The following is a 20000-nucleotide window of genomic DNA, read 5'->3' as shown; positions in this document are numbered from 1 at the left end:
ACACATAATCAAGCAATGCGGCACATGACAGGTAAGTCACGTGATAAGAATGCGTATGTCGGCGCTTGTCATAAAAATTTACTGTAAAACGGAAAGACGGATCGACAAAACGATGATGCCAGATGAATGCAATTTTGACTTTGCAACATATGCGTTAAAAATTAAATTAAGGTCTTCTTTGAGGGGTCGACTCAAATTTATTTTCTTGGCGAGAAGAGCGAAATCAATGACTTTCGATTTTGCTCCCGTACGCGACTAATAAAGAGATATCACTGATGCGTGACAAAACGAATTGAAAGAAAAAGCTAGAAGAAGAGAAAAATCTGTTTTCTGAGTTTCCGCGCGTTAGCTTGACAGAAATTATTGCTACGCAACCATTGTTACGCGACTACCGACCATCGTTATGCGACTAGCCAGGTAAACGAGTGAGACGATTGAAGTGTGAACGAAGAACGAGAAGAAAAGCAACTGAAAGTCTGCTTTCTGAGTGTTGTCCGAGTTCCCGCGTTTGCTTGACAGAAATTATTGCTACGCAACCATTGCTACATGCGAATAAAAGTAAAGACAAAACACCATCGCTCGCCCTAACACAATGCTAACCGACAATTTACTAGTCTAGATATTTATTTGTATGGAAGGTTCGAACGAGAGTCACGTGTTCACTTTGAGTGTACGGGGTATGGCTGTCTTATTTGATGAGACATTTCTTCTGAGCTGAGACGAAGCTCTATTTTCGGATATTTAATTAACTGCAAAGGCCACTCGTACTGATCATGTCGATCAGCTTTCATGGCATCCCAGTCCCGATTACTTAGTTTCGGCGTCTGAAGACAAGACAGTTCGAGTGTGGGACTAGAGAAGTGAATCACTAAGTTTGTGTTGATGAAGGAATTGTGGGCTAAGTGAGCGTCTGGTTGCAACCCCAAAGTGTGCACAGTGTATCAGCACAAAAGGTGATAACATCAACATCTGTTGGAGTCCAGACAGCAATACTATTGCAGTGGGAAATAAGGTGAGGTAGAAATGAGGTGACAGAATGGAGGAAGGTTGTTTGAGTGTGATGATGTGATGGTTTGTTAGGAAGACTTGATTACGTGGATTGATAGGAGAACATACAAGATGTGAGCTGAGATGCAATTTAGCTATGAGGTGGATGTTGTGATGTGTGTACTATGGTAATTATTCTAATTGAAGCGCCTCTAGGGGGCCAGTCCGTATTTATCAACATTTTACAAAATGAAAACTTTTTCGTTTTTACCCAGACCGCCTACCCCATCCCAAAACAAAATGGTTGATGTCTGCACTTTTAATATGTGATGTCACCTATATAAATTTCGACAATTTTTACCAAAGGAAAAACTTCTGCATGTGGGTGGGTGGATTAAAAGCCATTTCATTTTGTAAAAACCATGATGTGACAGATGCTGTAGACGGTGTACATTGCAGTATACGTGCAAACTGTGCTGGCATCTGATGTCGAAACTGGACATAGCAGCCATACAGACATCACTTTTTGGTTGGCGGCACGGTAAGAGTCCTTTCTTCTCAAAATCTGAGAACATTAGTGGTAGTCTCTACTATGCCGTCATTGAGGCACTGTGGAAGTTATCTTCTGTGTACTACAGGAAGGCTTTCTTCAAGAAAGCGAAGACGCTGTGGGTTACAAAATACTCGACCAATGAGATGGCGTGGGAGTGACTGTTCTCTCAAGCAGATCAACTGGGAAACGACAGCCACATTGTTATTATCATTTTTGGGTTCTGGGAATCAGAAACACCTTTCGACAGACAGTGTTTGCAACGAGTCACTCTTCTGTCACTGTGTCCAAGAGCAGCTAGGGATTGACAGCGATGGGTTGCAGTCATTTTGCAGTAATGTGTCATTCTGTTCTAGCAAATCTTGAGCTTAGCCTTCTTGAGAGTGTGTAGTTTTCTTTGTTATCTGTAGACATATATACAGTATATGCCTGGGTCATATATTATGGTATCAACATTAATATTTCATTTTGGGGGTGGGGGGTGGTGGTGTACGAAAAGAACGATAGTTTTTTGTTTTCTAAAAACTGTCGACAATTACGGACGGCTCCTAAAGACGTATGTACACCTATTGTATCATGTCCATCCCTACATACATAATTCGTCCGTTGTTTGCCATAATGCCTCCACCACCTTTCATAGTCATTCGTGGTCTTGCGTATATGTCAGACCGAACGACAGTGTCTTCTCTGCTGAGAAGTCCAAGTTGCCACTTTACCGCCATCTTGCAATAAGACCCGTACACGTCATAGTCCCGTCTGTAGTCAATTATCGAGCATTTCTCCAACCAGTCATTGTACACCCTGTTGTTTCTTCAGGAGTACTTGCAAAGCACCTGTCAAGATGTCCATAATGCCATTTTTATTTCCAGTTTAAATAATGAAACGGCCATTTACCCCACTTGCCCCAAAAAGAAAAAGTTTTCATGTTTTGTAAAATGATAAATACGAATGGCCCCTAAGTAATAATTATCAATCTAAATAACTCTCCAATTAGAGTGTAAAAATAATTGTGGCTCAACAAGGCGCCTCATTTAGAGGGTTAGGTAATCAGAGTCTTAGAGCTCATTGTAGAATGTAAGATACTACACTACACTCAACAATAATAAAACCAACTTTTATTCTACTCTTCAACAGGCTGCCCTAATTCAATGGCTTTAAATAGACCCTAACCTGTGCTTTGCAACTCCAGATGATGCTTCAGTAAGGGAGGTGCTTCAATTAGAATAATTAGGGTTTAGTAGTTGTTTGTTTGTAGTTGTTATATTAATTCGAGGTGTGCATGCACTCGGTTATTGTAATATGGCTGTGGACGATTTGGTAACTGATCTGGGGGCTGGTTGATAAAAAGGATGTGGGCGGTATTATCCATGTACAGGTGTAGGTCCACTGTTACCATGGTTGTATGTGCTAAATTGCATAAACTGTTAATTAATTAACCGAGGCGTTAATGTTAGGGTTCAGTAGTGCAGGTCGGTCACATGACATACATACAACCAACGACTCGCTTTGCCTTCTGTGTAACACGTGATCAAGTAAATAATGAACTTATTTATTACTCACGTCATAGGATTTTGCTATGACTTAACAATGGCTGCATTCTCGTCTGCATTGCAACCAGTACGTTCACACTTCACACCCTTGTCAAGGGTTTTTTGCTTGCAGAGTCGCTATTGTGTTGTGGACCTAACCCATAGTTACAAGACATGGTAGTTTGATATACCGAATTGTGTTGTGCATGTGATAGTCTAGTTTTTCTATGGTGCCGATTGAGGCAAATACGTGACCAGATTTGGTAGGTGGTGTCTTGTACACGGAATCATAGCGATCACTAATGAATACAACCAAAACGTGCTGCAGCTTGGATGGTGTGGGAATAATGCGAAACTTAGCGAAAGTATAGTTCAGGTTTACATTCAGACACATTTGCAGTTTCGAATAGTACGGAGTTCCAGTTTAGTATGACTTTCTGATGCGTAATTGTTTATCGTCAAAACCAGCATACAAGATGGTTGTCGGTTGTTATAAAACGTGTCTACTGCTGCTAAATGAATGAGTAAGAAAATCCATTGCAATACGTTTTACAATGTATCTCACCACTCAATATGTCCAGTCCCCTTCTCACGCTTTCATTGGCTTTGACTTTCAAGCTGCATAGCAGCCGAGGGTTTGCACTCTAGTGCTCTTCATTTCTATTATTGGTGTTGACATTGGCATCAATATTGTGAACCAGGCTTTATTAAGAGATAACACCTACTGTACCCTAATAAAATAAAAGTTGATGTTCTTGATGAATCTATCACTGAAAACATGATTTCAAAGTCAATGTGTTACTGTTTGTTATCATCTGCAACATTTCTATTGTGATCTTTTGCATGTGTCGTTTATATTTATGATCTATCTAGATGAATGGCAACTGCAGCGAGGCAGTAAGCCACACCTACTTTACACAGAACAATATGTTATATTTCTAGTCGAATAACAAATCAAATCAACGCCATTGACTGAATATTGAACTTTGAGCTCGATTTGAACTTGATAGAAATTTATGGAGTTGGATGAAGCAACAGTAGAACATAAATTGTTGTTATCAATAATGGAAATGAGACATTGTAGATGTGTTGAGAGGATTTGACTTAGTTAGTCTCCTGGAGCCATTGGCACTTTATTTGCATCATTGCTGCTGATTGATGACGTAGAGGGATGGCAATAGCATGTGGAGTCTGTCGTGTTTGTTTCTGGAAATAGATTATTCATCACTTACACTTACCTGGACCGTCCTCTGATTAATCATTCTATTGATAGTGTGTAAATGAACGGACACGACAGCAAGCAGACAATAGTTGGCAACATTGCTGATATGAGTGGACAAGCAAGTACATCTTGTTGTATTACGTTCAACTTTGTCATTTGCTCATCGTTTGGTGATGTTGCAGCTGGTAGTGTTAGTCGTCTTGGCATTTTGTATGCAACTGTCACTATCGCAGTCTGTCGATGTGGACTGTATCGCAAACAAGGGAGAACCGGTAGTGTGTGCTCGATTTGTTGTCATAATGATCAAGTCGTATTCAGTGAGCATTTGTGTTGTTGTCTAGGGTGTTCCTGGAGTCCCGGGTCCTCCAGGAAGACAGGTGAGCGATGGATGTAGAATTTAGTGATGTGAAGATTGCTAGTGAGGTACTGGTCATGATGATAGAAAATATGTGAGAGAAGTGGGCAAGTGCAGTGTTGATGAGATAACGTGTGAGGGTTAGTTAGGTGAGACTACAGGGGATAGTATGGGGATTATAATATTTGTCAGCATGTTGAACATATGACAGACCAAGTTCTGTATTTTCAGACATTTAGCTGCTTGGCAATTTGCGCCAGGGTTGACCAAGGTGCTGGTGTACCCCAGCTTGGCAGGGTACAGCATGCCAGATAAAATGAGGTGATATGACCAGCCTTCCCTAAATGCTAGGCTTTAGCATGTTGCAGCTGCTCTACAGGTAGTGAAACGTTCGTATGACTGACATAAATGAATACAATAAACATCCAGTAATTACTAAAGTGTCATATATACGTATTGTGTCATATATGTATTGTGTCATATATGTATTGTGTCATATATGTTTTAGTCTCATATATGTGTTGTGTGTAATTCTATCTCTAAGTTGTTACGTGCAGACTTTGTATATATCTAGATAGATAATCGTATCTATCGTGTATATGTCTATCGCTGTAAGTTACTCCAAACTTTCCCTATGTCTAACCCATTCAACACGCACTGTTGGTACACTTCACATTCCTTCATGATTCTGGCTTTATTGTTATTGAATTCATTGTACTTATGTAGTACAGTCAGCGTCTTCTTGATGATTTATGACTTTTGCCATTCTGTGAACAGGTTTCTACCTTCTAGACATTTATTAGTAACTTGTTCTTCATCCAGATTATCTACCATAGAGACCTGATTTACTGTAATGACAATGTTGACGTCTGCCATAGAATTGAATTATGACACATGCAATACAGCTACAGCATGTGTGTAGTTACTCTTTCGCTCTAACTGGCACCCCTTCACACTATACTGGCAACTTTCTGGTAAATCTCCCTTATTTATACCATTTTTGTCAGACATCAGTCAAATGCAGTTGCATATACCTATAGGTTTATTAATTTGTTGTAATTGTTGTTTATTCTTTATTTCTCACACATGTAAATATTTTAGCAGCTGAGAATAGAGACTTATTTACAGCATTCTTCATGTACATTTTGATGTATTTGTTACACTGGTCAATTTTTATGTTTAACTCATCTACGTCTATTGTGGACAGATACATTTGTATTGGTCTAGCAGGTTTGTTATAATTGTAGTCAGACAGGGAGGTTGATTAGCTGGATTTGGTAGGACATTGGTGTGTTTTGGTTGAACAAAGTTTCAGATATTCACCAGCTCTAATCTGTAGTGGAGTAGATTAATATTACTAGGTAGTGATGTTGATAGTGTAGGTAAATGCTGGTGCAGCTACTCTAGATACAGGTAGAGCAAATAATTGTTAATAACAACATTGCAGCAGCAAAGCTGGTGATGTAACTATTGGATGATGACAGCTTTTTGATTGACAATTGGTTCCCAATTTGTTGTTTGCAAACTGTGCATTGTGAAGTTGCAGTATGTGAAGCAAAGTTGTGTGTGTTGTGTGTGTGTGTGTGTGTGTGTGTGTGTGTGTGTGTGTGTGTGTGTGTGTGTGTGTGTGTGTGTGTGTGTGTGTGTGTGTGTGTACGTCAGTAATTAGTTGAACGGAAGAGACTTTTATATTTGGCTGTCATGCGTTTCAACTTTGGCTAAGAGAAACCTCGACAACTGATAGCCACCTGACACAGAGTTGTTTTCACTTGTTTTATTACCAACACGCAGCACAACTAGAACTGCTACTGAACAAAACAATATGCTACTTGAGTTTATAACTACCGACCGGCTTTTAGAAATGCAAACAAAATTACTGATTAGTCTTCTCTGACAATGCAATGATTGGTAGGTCTTTTTACATTGCCATAAATGACAATATCGAACAAATGTTCAGTAACACGCACTGACTTTACATTTTAAATTATTAGTTTTATATTAATTGAATTGTGTGATGTACGTGTAGGGACCAGTAGGAAAGGAAGGAGCACCAGGAATTGCAGGCGGCACCGGCTTGAAGATAAATGATTTTATGTGTAAGAACATCTTGTTAGTTATTAATTGTTTGTGTTTTGTGTTTAAGGTGAGGTAGGAGCTGAAGGTGCAGTCGGTCCACCAGGCAAACAAGTAAATAGTGAGTGAGATTTATGTTATGTTCAACTATTGATTAGATAACGTTTGAAGGGAGTGCAAGGTGTGATGGGTCCAGCAGGTTCACCCGGACCTCAAGGTCCTCCAGGGAAAAGTGGAATGATGGTATGAGACGACACATTTTGCATTTGTAATTTGTAATTGTACTTTGATGTGAATGTAGGGTCCACCAGGACCGAGAGGTCCTCCAGGTCAGACAGGAGGACGTGGAGAGAAGGTGCCATGATCAAATGTTTAGTAACAATGTAATCGGTTGTACTGATTTGTGTTGTTACATTATGTAAGGGAGAAAGAGGAGTGATTGGTCCAAGAGGATTGGCTGGATTAGATGGCATTCCGGTATTGTGACAATCAGTTTTAATAGTTAATGTATAATTATGTTGATGGACTGTATGTGCTGCTTGTACAGGGTGCTGCAGGTCCCATCGGAGCCGTAGGATCACGTGGACCATTAGGAGTGAAGGTCGGATATTGATTGGTGTGGGTAAGATGTAAGATTTGATGTGAGTTTGCTACCATATTAGGGTGATCGTGGATTACCTGGAGGAAAGGGAGAAGCCGGACCACAAGGTCGTCCCGGTGCAGAGGTGAATGAGATTTGCATGTTGTGATTGTTGGTGTAGTGTTTGTATTTGAGTGTGTGTTAGATGAGTGAAGATGTGTTGAAAGTGTATTTTTCTCCAGTCAAGGGACTGGCAGAGAGGGTAGGAATGGTTATTGTATGGTGAGATGGTGTTTGTAGTGCATGTAGAGCATGTGCTCGTTTGGTAGATGAAACAACTGGAGGATTGGAAAGAAGAGGTAGACAAGCAAAGAGAAGTGAAGTGAGTAGTGTTGTGTGGGACTGATTGTTGATGTTTGTTGCAGTGGACAAAGAATGAGAGTAGAATGAATGAGAGTAGAGTGACTGTTGCAGCACATCTTGTAGGATCATCACACAGTTGGCATACTATATCAGGTGAGTGTGTTTTGTTGTTGTATATTGTTGTGTGTTGTTTATTATGTTGTGTATATTGATGTACTACATGTTGTTGTGTTGAGGTGTGATAACCTACTGGCAAACAAGCAGTCCATCATTCTTACTGGGTGGCATCACATACAGCAATGGAGCTCTTACAATTCCATCTGATGGTGTTTACTATATTTATACACATCTCTACTTACACCAAAATAGTGGCAGTTATATTAGACCTCACATCAGAGTAAATGGCAAACATGTTTTACTCATCCACAGTTACCATGCTCATAGTGAACAGAAAACCAAGCATGCTGGTCTACTTCAGCAGCTGAGAAAAGATGATAGCGTTGACATACAAGGTGGAGGACATCGACACTTCATGGGCTTTGCTCATTCAGATTTTGGTATTTTTAAGGTTCAGTAGCTGGGAACATGTTGTTGACTATGAGAATGTCAATTATCTAAGTGATAAGTGTGAGTGTCAAATGACTGTCCACCTGATCTTGATATAATAAATAGTTGTGACTGTTTATGTTGGACTGTAGTGTGACCATTCAACCCTAATTTGTGTCTGTAGTTTCATTTCTGTTTAGTTCCATTTCTATATTATTAGCAATAAATGTTCATCTCTTTGTCTCATCTCTTGACGTCGACTAAAACACAAAAAGCTAAACTCTAGCTACTTGCTCAATTTATCTTGAACTCAACTATTTACATACAATACTCCATACAACAAATTCTAAGACCTTGTAGCAACCGAGCATGCGCATGTTTTCATTTGCCGCCACTTCACTCATACTCGTTTTGGTTCGTCAAGATGCTAAGAAGAGAAGTACAAAGAGCAAACATCAGCGATGGTTGTTGACCAGAAGGCAAGCAACTTGTGTAAAGACGTTGTAGGTAGATCGATATGACGTGTTGAGCATGCAGTTGTTGACAGACATTTCACGTGTAAAGCCTTGCAAGATAAACTGTTTGCTGTGTTGCCCGTACATGTACAGTTACGGACGTTGTGTACAGCGCAGGAAATCGTGCTTTGGTTTGTTTGGAACTCCGAGGATGCAGGTGATCTCAGAGCGGTATGTAAGTGATCTCTCAAAGAGGGATAGTATAATTTTATCGTCCGTTTATCTGTCAGTTTGTCTGTTTGATACGGGAAAGTAGACAATGGCCCGTATAGATAACAAGTAGCAAAAGTAATAGCCAAATCGGCGTTAAGCGGCGCATGCGCAAGTAAGACCGATTTACCAAAAATTAAGGACATGTACATATGTATAGAAATAATGATAGAATGCGCTGAATTTCAATTTTAGCAATGTGTGTGTGTGTGTGTGTGTGTGTGTGTGTGTGTGTGTGTGTGTGTGTGTGTGTGTGTGTGTGTGTGTGTGTGTGTGTGTGTGTCGCTGGCTACATCATGCAGCAGACAGGTTTTCTGGCCTTGGTGTCCAGTCTTAGAGCTGTGCCATAGTCAGTGCTCCTGGATGACTCTGGCCAAGTCCCAGGTGGATTGTAGCACTGGCTTTAATCTAAGCCTCCAAGTAGCGCATGGAAGTCTTGTCTTTAGAGGCAGGGGGAGCTATCTTCACAACTGACTTTAATTAATTAAGGTTGACGTCAAAGGATGTAGAGGGCTTAACATTTGTCAATTGTGTGTGTGTGTGTGTGTGTGTGTGTGTGTGTGTGTGTGTGTGTGTGTGTGTGTGTGTGTGTGTGTGTGTGTGTGGTGTGTGGTGTGTGTGTCCACACACACACACCATTTTTCTGCTATACAACAAAGAGACGTAGACGTCCAAAATTAACAACCGAGCACGTGCGTATTTCATTACCCGTCACTTCACCCACACTCGTTTGGTTTATCAAAATGGTAAGAAGAGAAGTACAAAGAGCAAGCAATAATGATGGTTGTTGCCCAGAAGGCAAGCATCTTGTGTAAACACGTTCTAGTAGATCGATATGACATGTTGAGCATGCCGTTGTTTGTTTCGGCTTGATAGACATTTTACGTGTAAACCCTTGCAAGATAAACTGTTCGCTGTGTTGCCCGTACAGTTACGGACATAATTTGTGTGCTAGCAGCTAAACTACAGCACGGGAAATGGTGCTTGGGTTGTTTGGAACTCCGAGGTTGATCTCGAATTTATCAGCGGTCATTCGTCAGTTTGTCTGTCTGATTGAAGAGAAGGTACACAATGGCCCGTATAGATAGCAAGTGGTCAAGAGAATAGCAAAATTGGCGTCAAGCGGCGCGAGTAAATTTGATTCACCCAAAAATTAATCAGAAATAATTATAGATATATTATATATATTATATTATATCATATGTATAAACTTATGATAGAATGCGCTGATTTTTGCATCATATCCCAATAGCACGTAGTTTGCTTTCCTGTCTCTGTCTGACTCACGCCCCTATATGCCTATGGGTGAATGATAGGGGCTAGTTCCAACCTAATTTGTAGGTTTTTTTATTATCACTAGCCCCTATCTAAAATTTAGCAAGTGGTGTTGTGTGTAATGCTGCGTGAGTAAAGCAGCGTGAGTCAGACCAGACAGACAGACATCGAAGCAAACTACTTATGCCTGCTATTGAGATGGTCTAACTCTCACATGATAACGTTTACACCTACTTGGTATGATAAGGTGTCACCAACATCTTAATTAAACACTAACCTTCACCTGTATCTATTTCTACTATTTATCTTGCTACTATACCATCTATACCATCTGTTCTTCTTGTTTTGTCTACTTCTGGTTACACTTCTTCACCCAACATCACACCCAACATCTTAAACATGATGCCATCATTATCTAGCTAGTTAATTTATTGGTACCCAGGAGCAAGTTGTACATATTCTTTGATAAATTAACAGCCAGACTTTTATTGGCCTTTTGATCTAAAATTTAAGGTGATGTTGCAGTGTGGGGTGGTGTCACAATGTGGCACAATGATAGCTCAATTAACTTCCTTGGTTTGATAAATCTCATTGAAGTCATGATTTTAAGGCAATATTGTCGTGGTGTTTGGCATCACTTACAACATTTCTATCTTTCTACAAATGTTTTGTTGCTGATATTTGTGATCTATCTTTATGGTTGGCAGCTGCAGCAAGACAATAAGCCACACCTACTTGACACAGAGCAATTTCTGGTCGAATGCCAAATGAAATTAATGCCATTGACTGAATATTGAACTCACAGCTTGCTTTGAATTTTGATAGAAATTTGTGAAGTTGGATGAAAGGAACAGTTTGAATAAAAGTATGACATTAAAGCAGCACTAATCAGAATCATTCATTGTGGATGTTTGGGAGCTTCTAACTTAGTTAGTCTTGTGAAGTGATTAACACTTTATATACATCATTGGTGGTGATCGATGACATAGAGGGATGGCAATAGCATGTGGAGTCTGTTGTGTTTGTTTCTAGAAGTAGATTATACATCACTTACACTTACCTTGACCGTCCTCTGATTAATCATTCTATTGATAGTGTGTAAATGAACAGACACGACAGCAAGCAGACAATAGGTGGCAACATTGCTGATATGAGTGGACAAGCAAGTACATCTTGTTGTATTACGTTCAACTTGTGTCATTTGCTCATCGTTTGGTGATGTTGCAGCTGGTAGTGTTAGTTGTCTTGGCATTGCGTATGCAACTGTCACTATTGCAGTCTGTGGATGTGGACTGCATTGCAAACAAGGGAGAACCGGTAGTGTGTGCTCGATTTGTTGTCATAATGATCAAGTTGTATTGAGTGAGCATTTGTGTTGTTGTCTAGGGTGTCCCCGGAGTGCCGGGTCCTCCAGGAAGACAGGTGAGTGATGGATGTAGAATTTAGTGATGTGAAGGTTGCTAGTGAGGTACTGGTCAGGATGATAGAAAATATGTGGGAGTAGTGGGCGATTGTAGATTTGATGAGATAACGTGGTTAGATGAGACTACAGGAGAGAGTAGAATGGAGATCATAACATTTGTCAGTGAGTTGGACATATGACGGACAAAGTAATAACTTGGACAGCAACACTCAAACGTACTTGCATACTATAGTTTGAATTTGTTGCATGTATTTTCTCTTGTTTGTTGCTAAAGCGTTTTGTGTTTGCAATGAAAGTGATGACTCTCATCACAGTAGACAATAGCCACAAGTGAGAGATTCTCACCATTAAACATGTTAGCAGTTGAGATGATGAACTATTCTATTCTTGTTATGCATACTGTTTCCAAGATTGCTTTCAATGTATAGTATGTATTTCTAACTACTGATGGGGCATGATTGTTCCTACACAGAAAGTTTAACATTTTGGTAAGTGTGTTAGTGTTTACAAAACACTGCACAGAATCTACTTTGTTGCATGTCTGCTTACAAAAATGTCATTTTGATCAATCCGCACCTCTTGATAGTGATGGGAAGAACTGCTAACTGTTTTGCAGTAGATACAAAGCTATCACAGTAATTACTCACTTGTAGTTTATCCAGCAAACACCAATAGTACAATTTTGCAGTGAATAGGACTTATGTTTTTTCCGATAGACCATTTGGGGAATTTATGCAGACAGGTAAAGTACCAGACAGATAGAAAGACACACAAACAGGCAGGCAGTACTCGTGTGTGTAGAGATAATCACACACACACACACACACACACACACACACACACACACACACACACACACACACACACACACACACACACACACACACACACACACACACACACACACACACACACACACACCTTTTCTCCTCTTCCTGTATTGCTTCCGTCTAAACGGACACACTACCCCTTCAGTGGGGACAAAGACAAAGTCATAAAAAGGTTTTCCCATGAATATTGATGCATTCGTGTATTGCATAGCCTCCTTTGCTTCGAAAGTACTTCTTACATGTCCGGCATTCAATGGCTCCTTTTTGCTCATGTATAGGTTTTTCTTTTTCAGCAATGCATTTGTGTCTCTTCAAGTCACTAATGTGTCTTAAACTTCTGTGGCATTCAGGGCAGACAACAGTTTGTAAATCAACATTGCCAGATGACACTTGACTAGACTCCAGACAGGCATGGTAATGGTCTCTTCAGGCAGATCTTGATTTATTTGCTAAGTCATACCAACAGCTTTCTGGAATGTTGTCTTTCCAGCGTTTCTTAGGGCCACCTTGTGGACGTTTTTTCTGACAATCATCCACAGAAGCACATCTTGGAAATTCAATGGTTGGGCATTCAAGCCAAATGTCCTATAACCATTGCATACGTCGTCTTATAAGTTTCATGTTTATAGTGTCAGGATCTCCCCATCTTTTGTCGTATTGTTTCATTTGAGATGATTTTCCCACTGTGTTGTGATAGAAATTCCAAGACACGACCGAAGACATTTCTGAAGATGTTTCTTTAAAGGGGTCCCCGATTCAGAGCCATATAATAGTGTAGAGAGCACACAAGCAGAAAATACTTTGCGTTTTGTCAATGTAGTCAGATTTTTATCTTCAAACACAGCTTTACGTAAATTTCCAAATGTCTTGGATGCTTACGTGACACACACACACACACACACACACACACACACACACACACACACACACACACACACACACACACACACACACACACACACACACATTTATGTTCTGCCTTCACGTGAGTAAAAGTGATGCAGGCCAAATTGTTAGGTCACGTCTGTCATCAGTAGATTTTATTTCCCCCAATGTGACTCTTGATTCTGTTCGGATTTTGATATTAGATTTTCTTATGGTTTCTATGTACTTGCTGGTTAAAGTTTTAGTGTCAGGACAACAAGAGAGGATCTCTTGGGCTGCTGCTCCATTTTTTCTGTCGTTGATTTACAAGACCTGCCTTGTTTTGGGTTGTAAAGGTGCAACCAGGTTGAGTACACTGTAGGTCGGTCTTATCTGATACTTCTTTTCTCTCCTTTCTTTCCTTCCTCTTGTCTTTTTCCATCTTTTTTATTTCCTCAGCTTCCTCATTCAGCTCTGTAGTTACAGCGTCCACTATGGATCTCCACCTAGCACGATGTTGGGTAATGTGCATCCATTTTTAGTTGAGCTTACATTTCTTCAAATCTCTCATCACAATCGACCCATCTCAGCTACTGACCACCTACAGAACGTTTACCCCTTTAAACTTGCAGACCAGCAGTTGCGTTGCTGTATGGTGAGGCTCCATCCTGGCTATGTGGCCTAAGCCACCTTAGCCACCTTAGCTTTCCTGATAATTGTTTCCACAGTCTCAACACTTGCCTTAGCCCGAACAGCAGTATTCCTCTGCTTCTCTCATACTAATATGCCCAAGCTGATTTGTAACGCATGCAGAAACCCTGCTCTTGATGTGCTGATTGAGACAGAGGCGTCCAAGTCTCACTGCCATATAGAAGAGTTGGTATGATAGCTGCCTTGAACATTCTTAGTTTAATATATTGTTTGATTGATTTCTGATACCAGAGGATTTTACAAAGAGACCTGAAGCTGTTGGAGGCTTTACAAACTTTTTTACTAGTCTCTCTGTCTATAATTCACAAGATGTGACAAATTTTTTTTAAGTATTTAGACTCATCCACAACGTTTACAGGCTCATCTGTCTTGTTTTTACAGGTTTTTGTTGGTTGCTAGTAATGCCTAGAATTTAGTCGTCTAGACACACACACACACACACACACACACACACACACACACACACACACACACACACACACACACACATACACACACACACACACACACACACACTCACACACACACACACACACACACACACACACACACACACACGTGCATGCACACACACAGCAGCAGCAAGACAAACCATTATTATCTAATTAATGAGCACAGCTTTATCAAAACTGTTCTTTATAAACAGATAGAAATACAGATTACAATTTATTAAACATTGGCGTTTGAGAAGTGTACACTAATGTCTGTTAAATGTTATACATTTGTAGTTACATTATAAACTGTTTGTTAACAGTCCATATTTGTAGTTAATAATAACTGAATTATTGGATGAATTGTGTGATGTAGGGACCAGTAGGAAAGGAAGGAGCACCAGGAATTGCAGGCGGCACCGGCTTGAAGATAAATGATTTTATCTGTAAGAACATCTTGTTCGTTATTAATTGCTTGTGTTTTGTTTTTAAGGTGAGGTAGGAGCTGAAGGTGCAGTCGGTCCACCAGGCAAACAAGTAAATAGTGAGTGAGATTTATGTTATGTTCAACTATTGATTGGATAACATTTGAAGGGAGTACAAGGTGTGTTGGGTCCAGCAGGTCCACTCGGACCTCAAGGCCCTCCAGGGAAAAGTGTGGTGGTATGAAACAATGCATTGTATTGACAGACTTTGTATTAGTAATTTTTTAATTTTACTGATGTGAGTGTAGGGTCCACCAGGACCCAGAGGTCCTCCAGGAGTGACGGGACATGGAGAGAAGGTGCCATCTAATCTCCAATGGGAATTTAATGAATTTGAATGATTTTATGTTGTTACTTTTGTAAGGGAGAACGAGGAATGTTGGGTCCAAGAGGATTGGCTGGATTAGATGGCATTCCGGTATTGTGACGATTATTCAAGTTAATTAAAGTATATCTTGTTGATGGACTGTATGCGCTACTTGTACAGGGTGTTGCAGGTCCCATCGGAGCCGTAGGATCACGTGGACCATTGGGAGTGAAGGTCGGATATTGATTGGTGTGGGTAAGATGTAAGATTTAATGTGAGTTTGCTACCATATTAGGGTGATCGTGGATTACCCGGAGCAAAGGGAGAAGCCGGACCACAAGGTCGTCCTGGTGCAGAGGTGAATGAGATTTGCATGTTGTGATTGTTGGTGTAGTGTTTGTATTTGAGTGTGTGTTAGATGAGTGAAGATGTGTTGAAAGTGTATTTTTCTCCAGTCAAGGGACTGGCAGAGAGGGTAGGAATGGTTATTGTATGGTGAGATGGTGTTTGTAGTGCATGTAGAGCATGTGCTTGTTTGGTAGATGAAACAACTGGAGGATTGGAAAGAAGAGGTAGACAAGCAAAGAGAAGTGAAGTGAGTAGTGTGTGTGGGACTGATTGTTGATGTTTGTTGTAGTGGACAAAGAATGAGAGTAGAATGAATGAGAGTAGAGTGACTGTTGCAGCACATCTTGTAGGATTGTCAAGCAGTTGGCATTCTATATCAGGTGAGTGTGTTTTGTTGTTGTATGTTGTTGTGTGTTGTTTATTATGTTGTGTATATTGATGTACTACATGTTGTTGTGTTGAGGTGTGATAACCTACTGGCAAACAAGCAGTCCATCATTCTTACTGGGTGGCATCACATACAGCAGTGGAGCTCTTACTATTCCATCTGATGGTGTTTACTATATTTATACACATCTCTACTTGTATCAAAGTGGCAATTATATTCAACCTTACATCAGAGTAAATGGCAATCTTGTTTTGTACATCCGGAGTTACCATGCTCATAGTGAAGAGAAAACCAAGCATGCTGGTCTACTTCAGCAGCTGAAAAAAGGTGACAGTGTGGACATACATGGTGGAGGATATCGACACCACATGACCTCTACTTATTCAGTTTTTGGTATTTTTAAGATCCACTAGAAGCATGTTGTTGAAAATGAAAATGTCAAATAATTAATTTAGTGATAAGTGTGAGTGTCAATAACTTCATGTGATCATGTGATCATGTTAGTAATTGTAGTTGTGACTGTTTATGTTGGACTGTAGTGTGACCATTCAATCCTAATTTGTGTTTGTTGTTTTGTTTCTATATTGTTAGCAATAAATGTCCATCTCTTTGCCTCATTTCTCGCTTAATCATCTCAACGTGTAGTAATTAATTTAAATATTTATTTACGAATGATTTGAAATTCGAGATACAGTACAGTGTACGTACAGACGCGAGTGGAGAGTGGAACATCATGATCACGTGTTCTCGCATTGAGGGTTGTACGGGGTATTGATGGCTGTCTTATTTGATGAGGCAAAGCACAGCCATTTCTTAGCTGAGACGAAGCTTTATTTTCAAAAGAACAACAAAACTAGAGATTTTCAAGCTCACGAGTCAAAGGCAAGTAAACAGAGGGCCTTAATAGGGTACAGTTGGTTGACATCAATATTGCAGGCGCATTCTGTGGGATGGAGTTGTGACGGTCGTAAATTAGCGTCTGGATCTACAGATAAGACTGTCAGCGTTTTTTCTCTTGACAAACATAATTTGGTGAGCTTGACACGTTAGTCTTGTGGAGAATTTTGCTTTTCTGTCTTGAATTCTTTTCTATTGTCTCCAGTCTCGGATATTTAACTACAAAGGTCACACTGATCATGTCGATCAGCTTTCATGGCATCCCAGTCATCCCGATTACTTAGTTTCGGCGTCTGAAGACAAGACAGTTCGAGTGTGGGACTCGAGAAGTGAATCACTAAGTTTGTGTTGATGAAGGAATTGTGGGCTAAGTGAACGTCTGGTTGCAGCCCCAAAGTGTGCACAGTGTATCATCACAAAAGGTGATAACATCAACATCTGTTGGAGTCCAGACAGCAATACTATTGCAGTGGGAAATAAGGTGAGGTGGATATGAGGTAACAGAATGGAGGAAGGTTGTTTGAGTGTGATGATGTGATGGTTTGTTAGGAAGACTTGATTACGTGGATTGATACGAGAACATACAAGATGCGAGCTGAGATGCAATTTAGCTATGAGGTGGATGTTGTGATGTGTGCAGTTGTTCATATCTTGTTATGTTATAATTCACTGTTTCCGCTGATCGATTGCCAAATAGCCAAATGCTACAAAAAGATGTTGCTGGCAACAAAATAATAATTCCTTTTTGCCAATTTGGCTAACTGTATGCCTCTGTCTGGATTTTGCAAGCAGAATCAATAAACAGCGCATGAATGACAATTAGAGCAATGCGTTGGAGCTCCAAGGACCAATCTATGGTTTGTGCATGCTCTATTTATGCTCTGCACATGGCAGGCACTTTCTTTGCGTACGGGTTCCCGCAAGCATTGAGGTTCTGAAGGAAGAATGGTGGAAGCTATGAGAAATATGATGGCAATGATGACCTCAATATAATGATGCAGATCATAGAAGTGTTGAAACTTAAGAATTTGATTTTGGCTGAGCTTTTAGATTTTGGTATTAAAAGCCAAGAAGGATAGCACTGAACTCTTGAAGTCTGATTTGAGAACTTAATCATTTCAAAGTTACGTTCCTTTGAGTATGACAGATTAGTACTGCATTTGCTGTGATAATAGATAAATGGCGCCTTGTCAAACCAGGTCAAACTTGAATCAGTAGTAACTGTTGTTGCTGGCTGCTGTATGTTCATGCGAAATTTTTCTTGGCTCTGAAATAAAGTGCTTGGCTACAAATGAACAAACTCCTTTAGCCAAGTGGCTACTAATCGAAAATTTCCAGCGAAAGCACTGCGTTATTGCAGGAATGCATTGCTCTGTACATTAGGTTAGAATGTATTGTATTGGTCAATGCATCGTATAATTTGTTGTATTGTAGGGATGCATATTTTGAACATTACTGATTATCTAGCTAGACCTTGCATTGGCTTGAGTGGGTGATTTTACATGTATACACTTTATTATCATCATATTCATCATATTTCAGACTATTAACAGATCTATCAGTTAGTACAGAAAGTCACCATAGTTTATGTTTTTGCTCTATTACTTGTGGTTTTGTGTTTATTATATTGTAGGCACACATTTCAACTCCATCCTATTGTACATGTAATTCTCTTGTAGGTGAATGAAATATCATGGAATAAAGCCAACGATCTTTTCTTTCTAACAAATGGTCACGGCTGTGTGTGCATTCTAAGGTTTAACATGCAGATTGACATACACACCTTCATTGGTAATTAATAGAATCTATTGTGTAGTTGGCCAGAACTGAAAACACTACAGAACATTCAAGCTCATTCATCTAACTGTATCTCCATAGAATTTGACTCCCAAGGAAAGTAAGTATTTTGTATTGTACACGTATAGAGATAACATGCACTCAACTCTAATAAAGGTATGCAACTTTGTTAGGGTAACTGTAGTATAAGCATTCTAGAATAAGTATGTTTATAATTATCTAATATTGAAGTAATTACTTAAATTGACGTGTTATTGCTCAACGTAGTGTTTTGTTGTATTGATCTATTGTATTTGATGTCAAGGTACTTTGCTACTGGTAGTGCTGATGCTCTCGCTAGTTTATGGGATCTTGATGAGCTCGTTTGTGTACGCACATTCTCTAGACTCGAGTAAGTTGCTTTTACGTGTACTTTTATCATTTAGTTTGATGTTTGTTTTTCTGCTTGTAGCTGGCCTGTGAGAACACTGAGCTTTAGTCACGATGGTCAACTGCTGGCATTAGCATCTGAGGATCTACACATTGATATAGTAAGGAATCGTTTATGTTTGGAAGCACTGAGACAGTAGGTGGGGAGATAAACAGTGTAATGGACAGACAATGAGCAGATAACAGACAGACAGACAGACAGACAGACAGACAGACAGACAGACAGAGTCCCATAGACTCCTAGTTGTATGTTTAGCTATGTTTCAGTGTTATGACAGACAGACAGACAGACAGAGTCCCATAGACTCCTAGTTGTATGTTTAGCTATGTTTCAGTGTTATGACAGACAGACAGACAGACAGACAGACAGACAGACATATGACAAACAGATAGACAAACAGACAGACAGACAGAGACTGAGACAGATTTGATAAATAGACAAACAGATGAATAGTCAGGTAGATAAGCGACTAAGAGGTGTATCATTCTCATTCTAGGCTATGGTGGAAACTGGTCAGCAGGTGTATGAGGTACCTTGCAGTGCGCCAACATTCAGTGTCGCGTGGCATCCCACAAAATACCTTCTTGCATTTTCAACAGACGAAAAGGCAAGTCATATTGACGTAGGGATAACAAGGATATCAACATGCATGAGTATACCTCTTCCTTGTTATTACCATTAGAGGCCACGCTTTCTATGTCATTAGAACATGCCTTTACTGCCTGGTTGTAATGTCTGAAGTGTCTGCTGTCTAATAGATGCATCCTCCAATACACTGGCCTATTGTATTGAGACATGCATTTTTCCAGTAGTTTTATGAGTTGCATGTAATAGCATGTATTGAGAAGTACTTGTCTGTAGGTATAAGAACATGTCATGTTATA

At 39.9% G+C, this 20000-nt stretch overlaps 4 protein-coding genes across 8 annotated transcripts in view; 3 read left to right on the top strand and 1 right to left on the bottom strand.

Moving 5' to 3' along the window:
* Positions 1-689: 689 nt before the first annotated feature.
* LOC134184210 (collectin-46-like) lies at positions 690-8451 on the top strand. Of its 3 annotated transcripts, XM_062651840.1 has the most exons (17): positions 690-1012; positions 1081-1149; positions 4340-4410; positions 4471-4560; positions 4630-4665; positions 6670-6723; positions 6786-6830; positions 6888-6959; positions 7018-7071; positions 7140-7193; positions 7264-7317; positions 7379-7441; positions 7502-7558; positions 7626-7655; positions 7722-7812; positions 7896-8171; positions 8228-8451. In XM_062651840.1, exons 4-17 carry the CDS (start codon positions 4501-4503, stop codon positions 8275-8277), a joined length of 996 nt encoding a protein of 331 aa, XP_062507824.1. In that variant the 5' UTR covers positions 690-1012; positions 1081-1149; positions 4340-4410; positions 4471-4500; the 3' UTR covers positions 8278-8451. The 3 variants fall into 3 exon arrangements, with proteins under 3 accessions (XP_062507824.1, XP_062507823.1, XP_062507822.1); XM_062651839.1 differs by having other exon boundaries at positions 1081-1121; positions 7896-8451; XM_062651838.1 differs by having other exon boundaries at positions 7896-8451.
* A 51-nt stretch (positions 8452-8502) lies between these two features.
* Positions 8503-16603, top strand: LOC134184211 (collagen alpha-1(X) chain-like). 3 transcript variants are annotated; one of them, XM_062651842.1, is made up of 16 exons: positions 10471-10960; positions 11031-11070; positions 11301-11371; positions 11433-11522; positions 11592-11627; positions 14841-14894; positions 14957-15001; positions 15059-15127; positions 15198-15248; positions 15314-15367; positions 15437-15490; positions 15552-15614; positions 15675-15731; positions 15799-15828; positions 15894-15984; positions 16068-16603. In XM_062651842.1, the coding sequence occupies exons 4-16, from the start codon at positions 11463-11465 to the stop codon at positions 16403-16405; spliced, it is 1002 nt and encodes a 333-aa protein (XP_062507826.1). In that variant the 5' UTR covers positions 10471-10960; positions 11031-11070; positions 11301-11371; positions 11433-11462; the 3' UTR covers positions 16406-16603. The 3 variants fall into 3 exon arrangements, with proteins under 3 accessions (XP_062507825.1, XP_062507826.1, XP_062507827.1); XM_062651843.1 differs by having other exon boundaries at positions 11031-11134; XM_062651841.1 differs by lacking the exons at positions 10471-10960; positions 11031-11070 and adding an exon at positions 8503-8891.
* Positions 16604-16763: 160 nt separating this feature from the next.
* LOC134184406 (THO complex subunit 3-like) overlaps positions 16764-20000 on the top strand; it is a 3414-nt gene continuing 177 nt past the window's right edge. Inside the window, exons 1-10 of the mRNA XM_062652085.1 lie at positions 16764-16874; positions 16929-17024; positions 17095-17218; positions 17279-17370; positions 17439-17507; positions 18569-18645; positions 18706-18786; positions 18991-19077; positions 19138-19216; positions 19613-19723. Coding sequence (XP_062508069.1) covers positions 16767-16874; positions 16929-17024; positions 17095-17218; positions 17279-17370; positions 17439-17507; positions 18569-18645; positions 18706-18786; positions 18991-19077; positions 19138-19216; positions 19613-19723 — 924 coding nt within the window. The 5' untranslated portion in view covers positions 16764-16766. The remainder of the gene's footprint in view (positions 16875-16928; positions 17025-17094; positions 17219-17278; positions 17371-17438; positions 17508-18568; positions 18646-18705; positions 18787-18990; positions 19078-19137; positions 19217-19612; positions 19724-20000) is intronic.
* The window catches only part of LOC134184408 (NHP2-like protein 1), a 673-nt gene continuing 640 nt past the window's right edge, over positions 19968-20000 (bottom strand). The window contains exon 1 of the mRNA XM_062652086.1: positions 19968-20000. This exon is cut by the window's right edge and continues 640 nt beyond it. The gene's annotated coding sequence lies outside the window, so the exon portion shown is untranslated.

This window comes from Corticium candelabrum, chromosome 9 (assembly GCF_963422355.1).
Source record: "Corticium candelabrum chromosome 9, ooCorCand1.1, whole genome shotgun sequence".
NCBI lineage: Eukaryota > Metazoa > Porifera > Homoscleromorpha > Homosclerophorida > Plakinidae > Corticium > Corticium candelabrum.
The sequence above is the reverse complement of the archived record's forward strand: the minus strand, read 5'-3'. Positions and strand labels throughout refer to the sequence as shown.

Coding starts and splice junctions, on each gene's coding strand:
- LOC134184211 (XM_062651841.1), top strand. CDS start 11,463: ATGCAACTGTCACTATTGCAGTCTGTGGATGTGGACTGCATTGCAAAC. Junction 15,615..15,674: donor AAGGTCGTCCTGGTGCAGAG/GTGAATGAGATT, acceptor AGTGTGTGTTAG/ATGAGTGAAGATGTGTTGAA. Junction 15,985..16,067: donor CAGTTGGCATTCTATATCAG/GTGAGTGTGTTT, acceptor TGTTGTGTTGAG/GTGTGATAACCTACTGGCAA.
- LOC134184210 (XM_062651839.1), top strand. CDS start 4,501: ATGCAACTGTCACTATCGCAGTCTGTCGATGTGGACTGTATCGCAAAC. Junction 4,561..4,629: donor TCGCAAACAAGGGAGAACCG/GTAGTGTGTGCT, acceptor GTTGTTGTCTAG/GGTGTTCCTGGAGTCCCGGG. Junction 7,194..7,263: donor CTGGATTAGATGGCATTCCG/GTATTGTGACAA, acceptor CTGCTTGTACAG/GGTGCTGCAGGTCCCATCGG.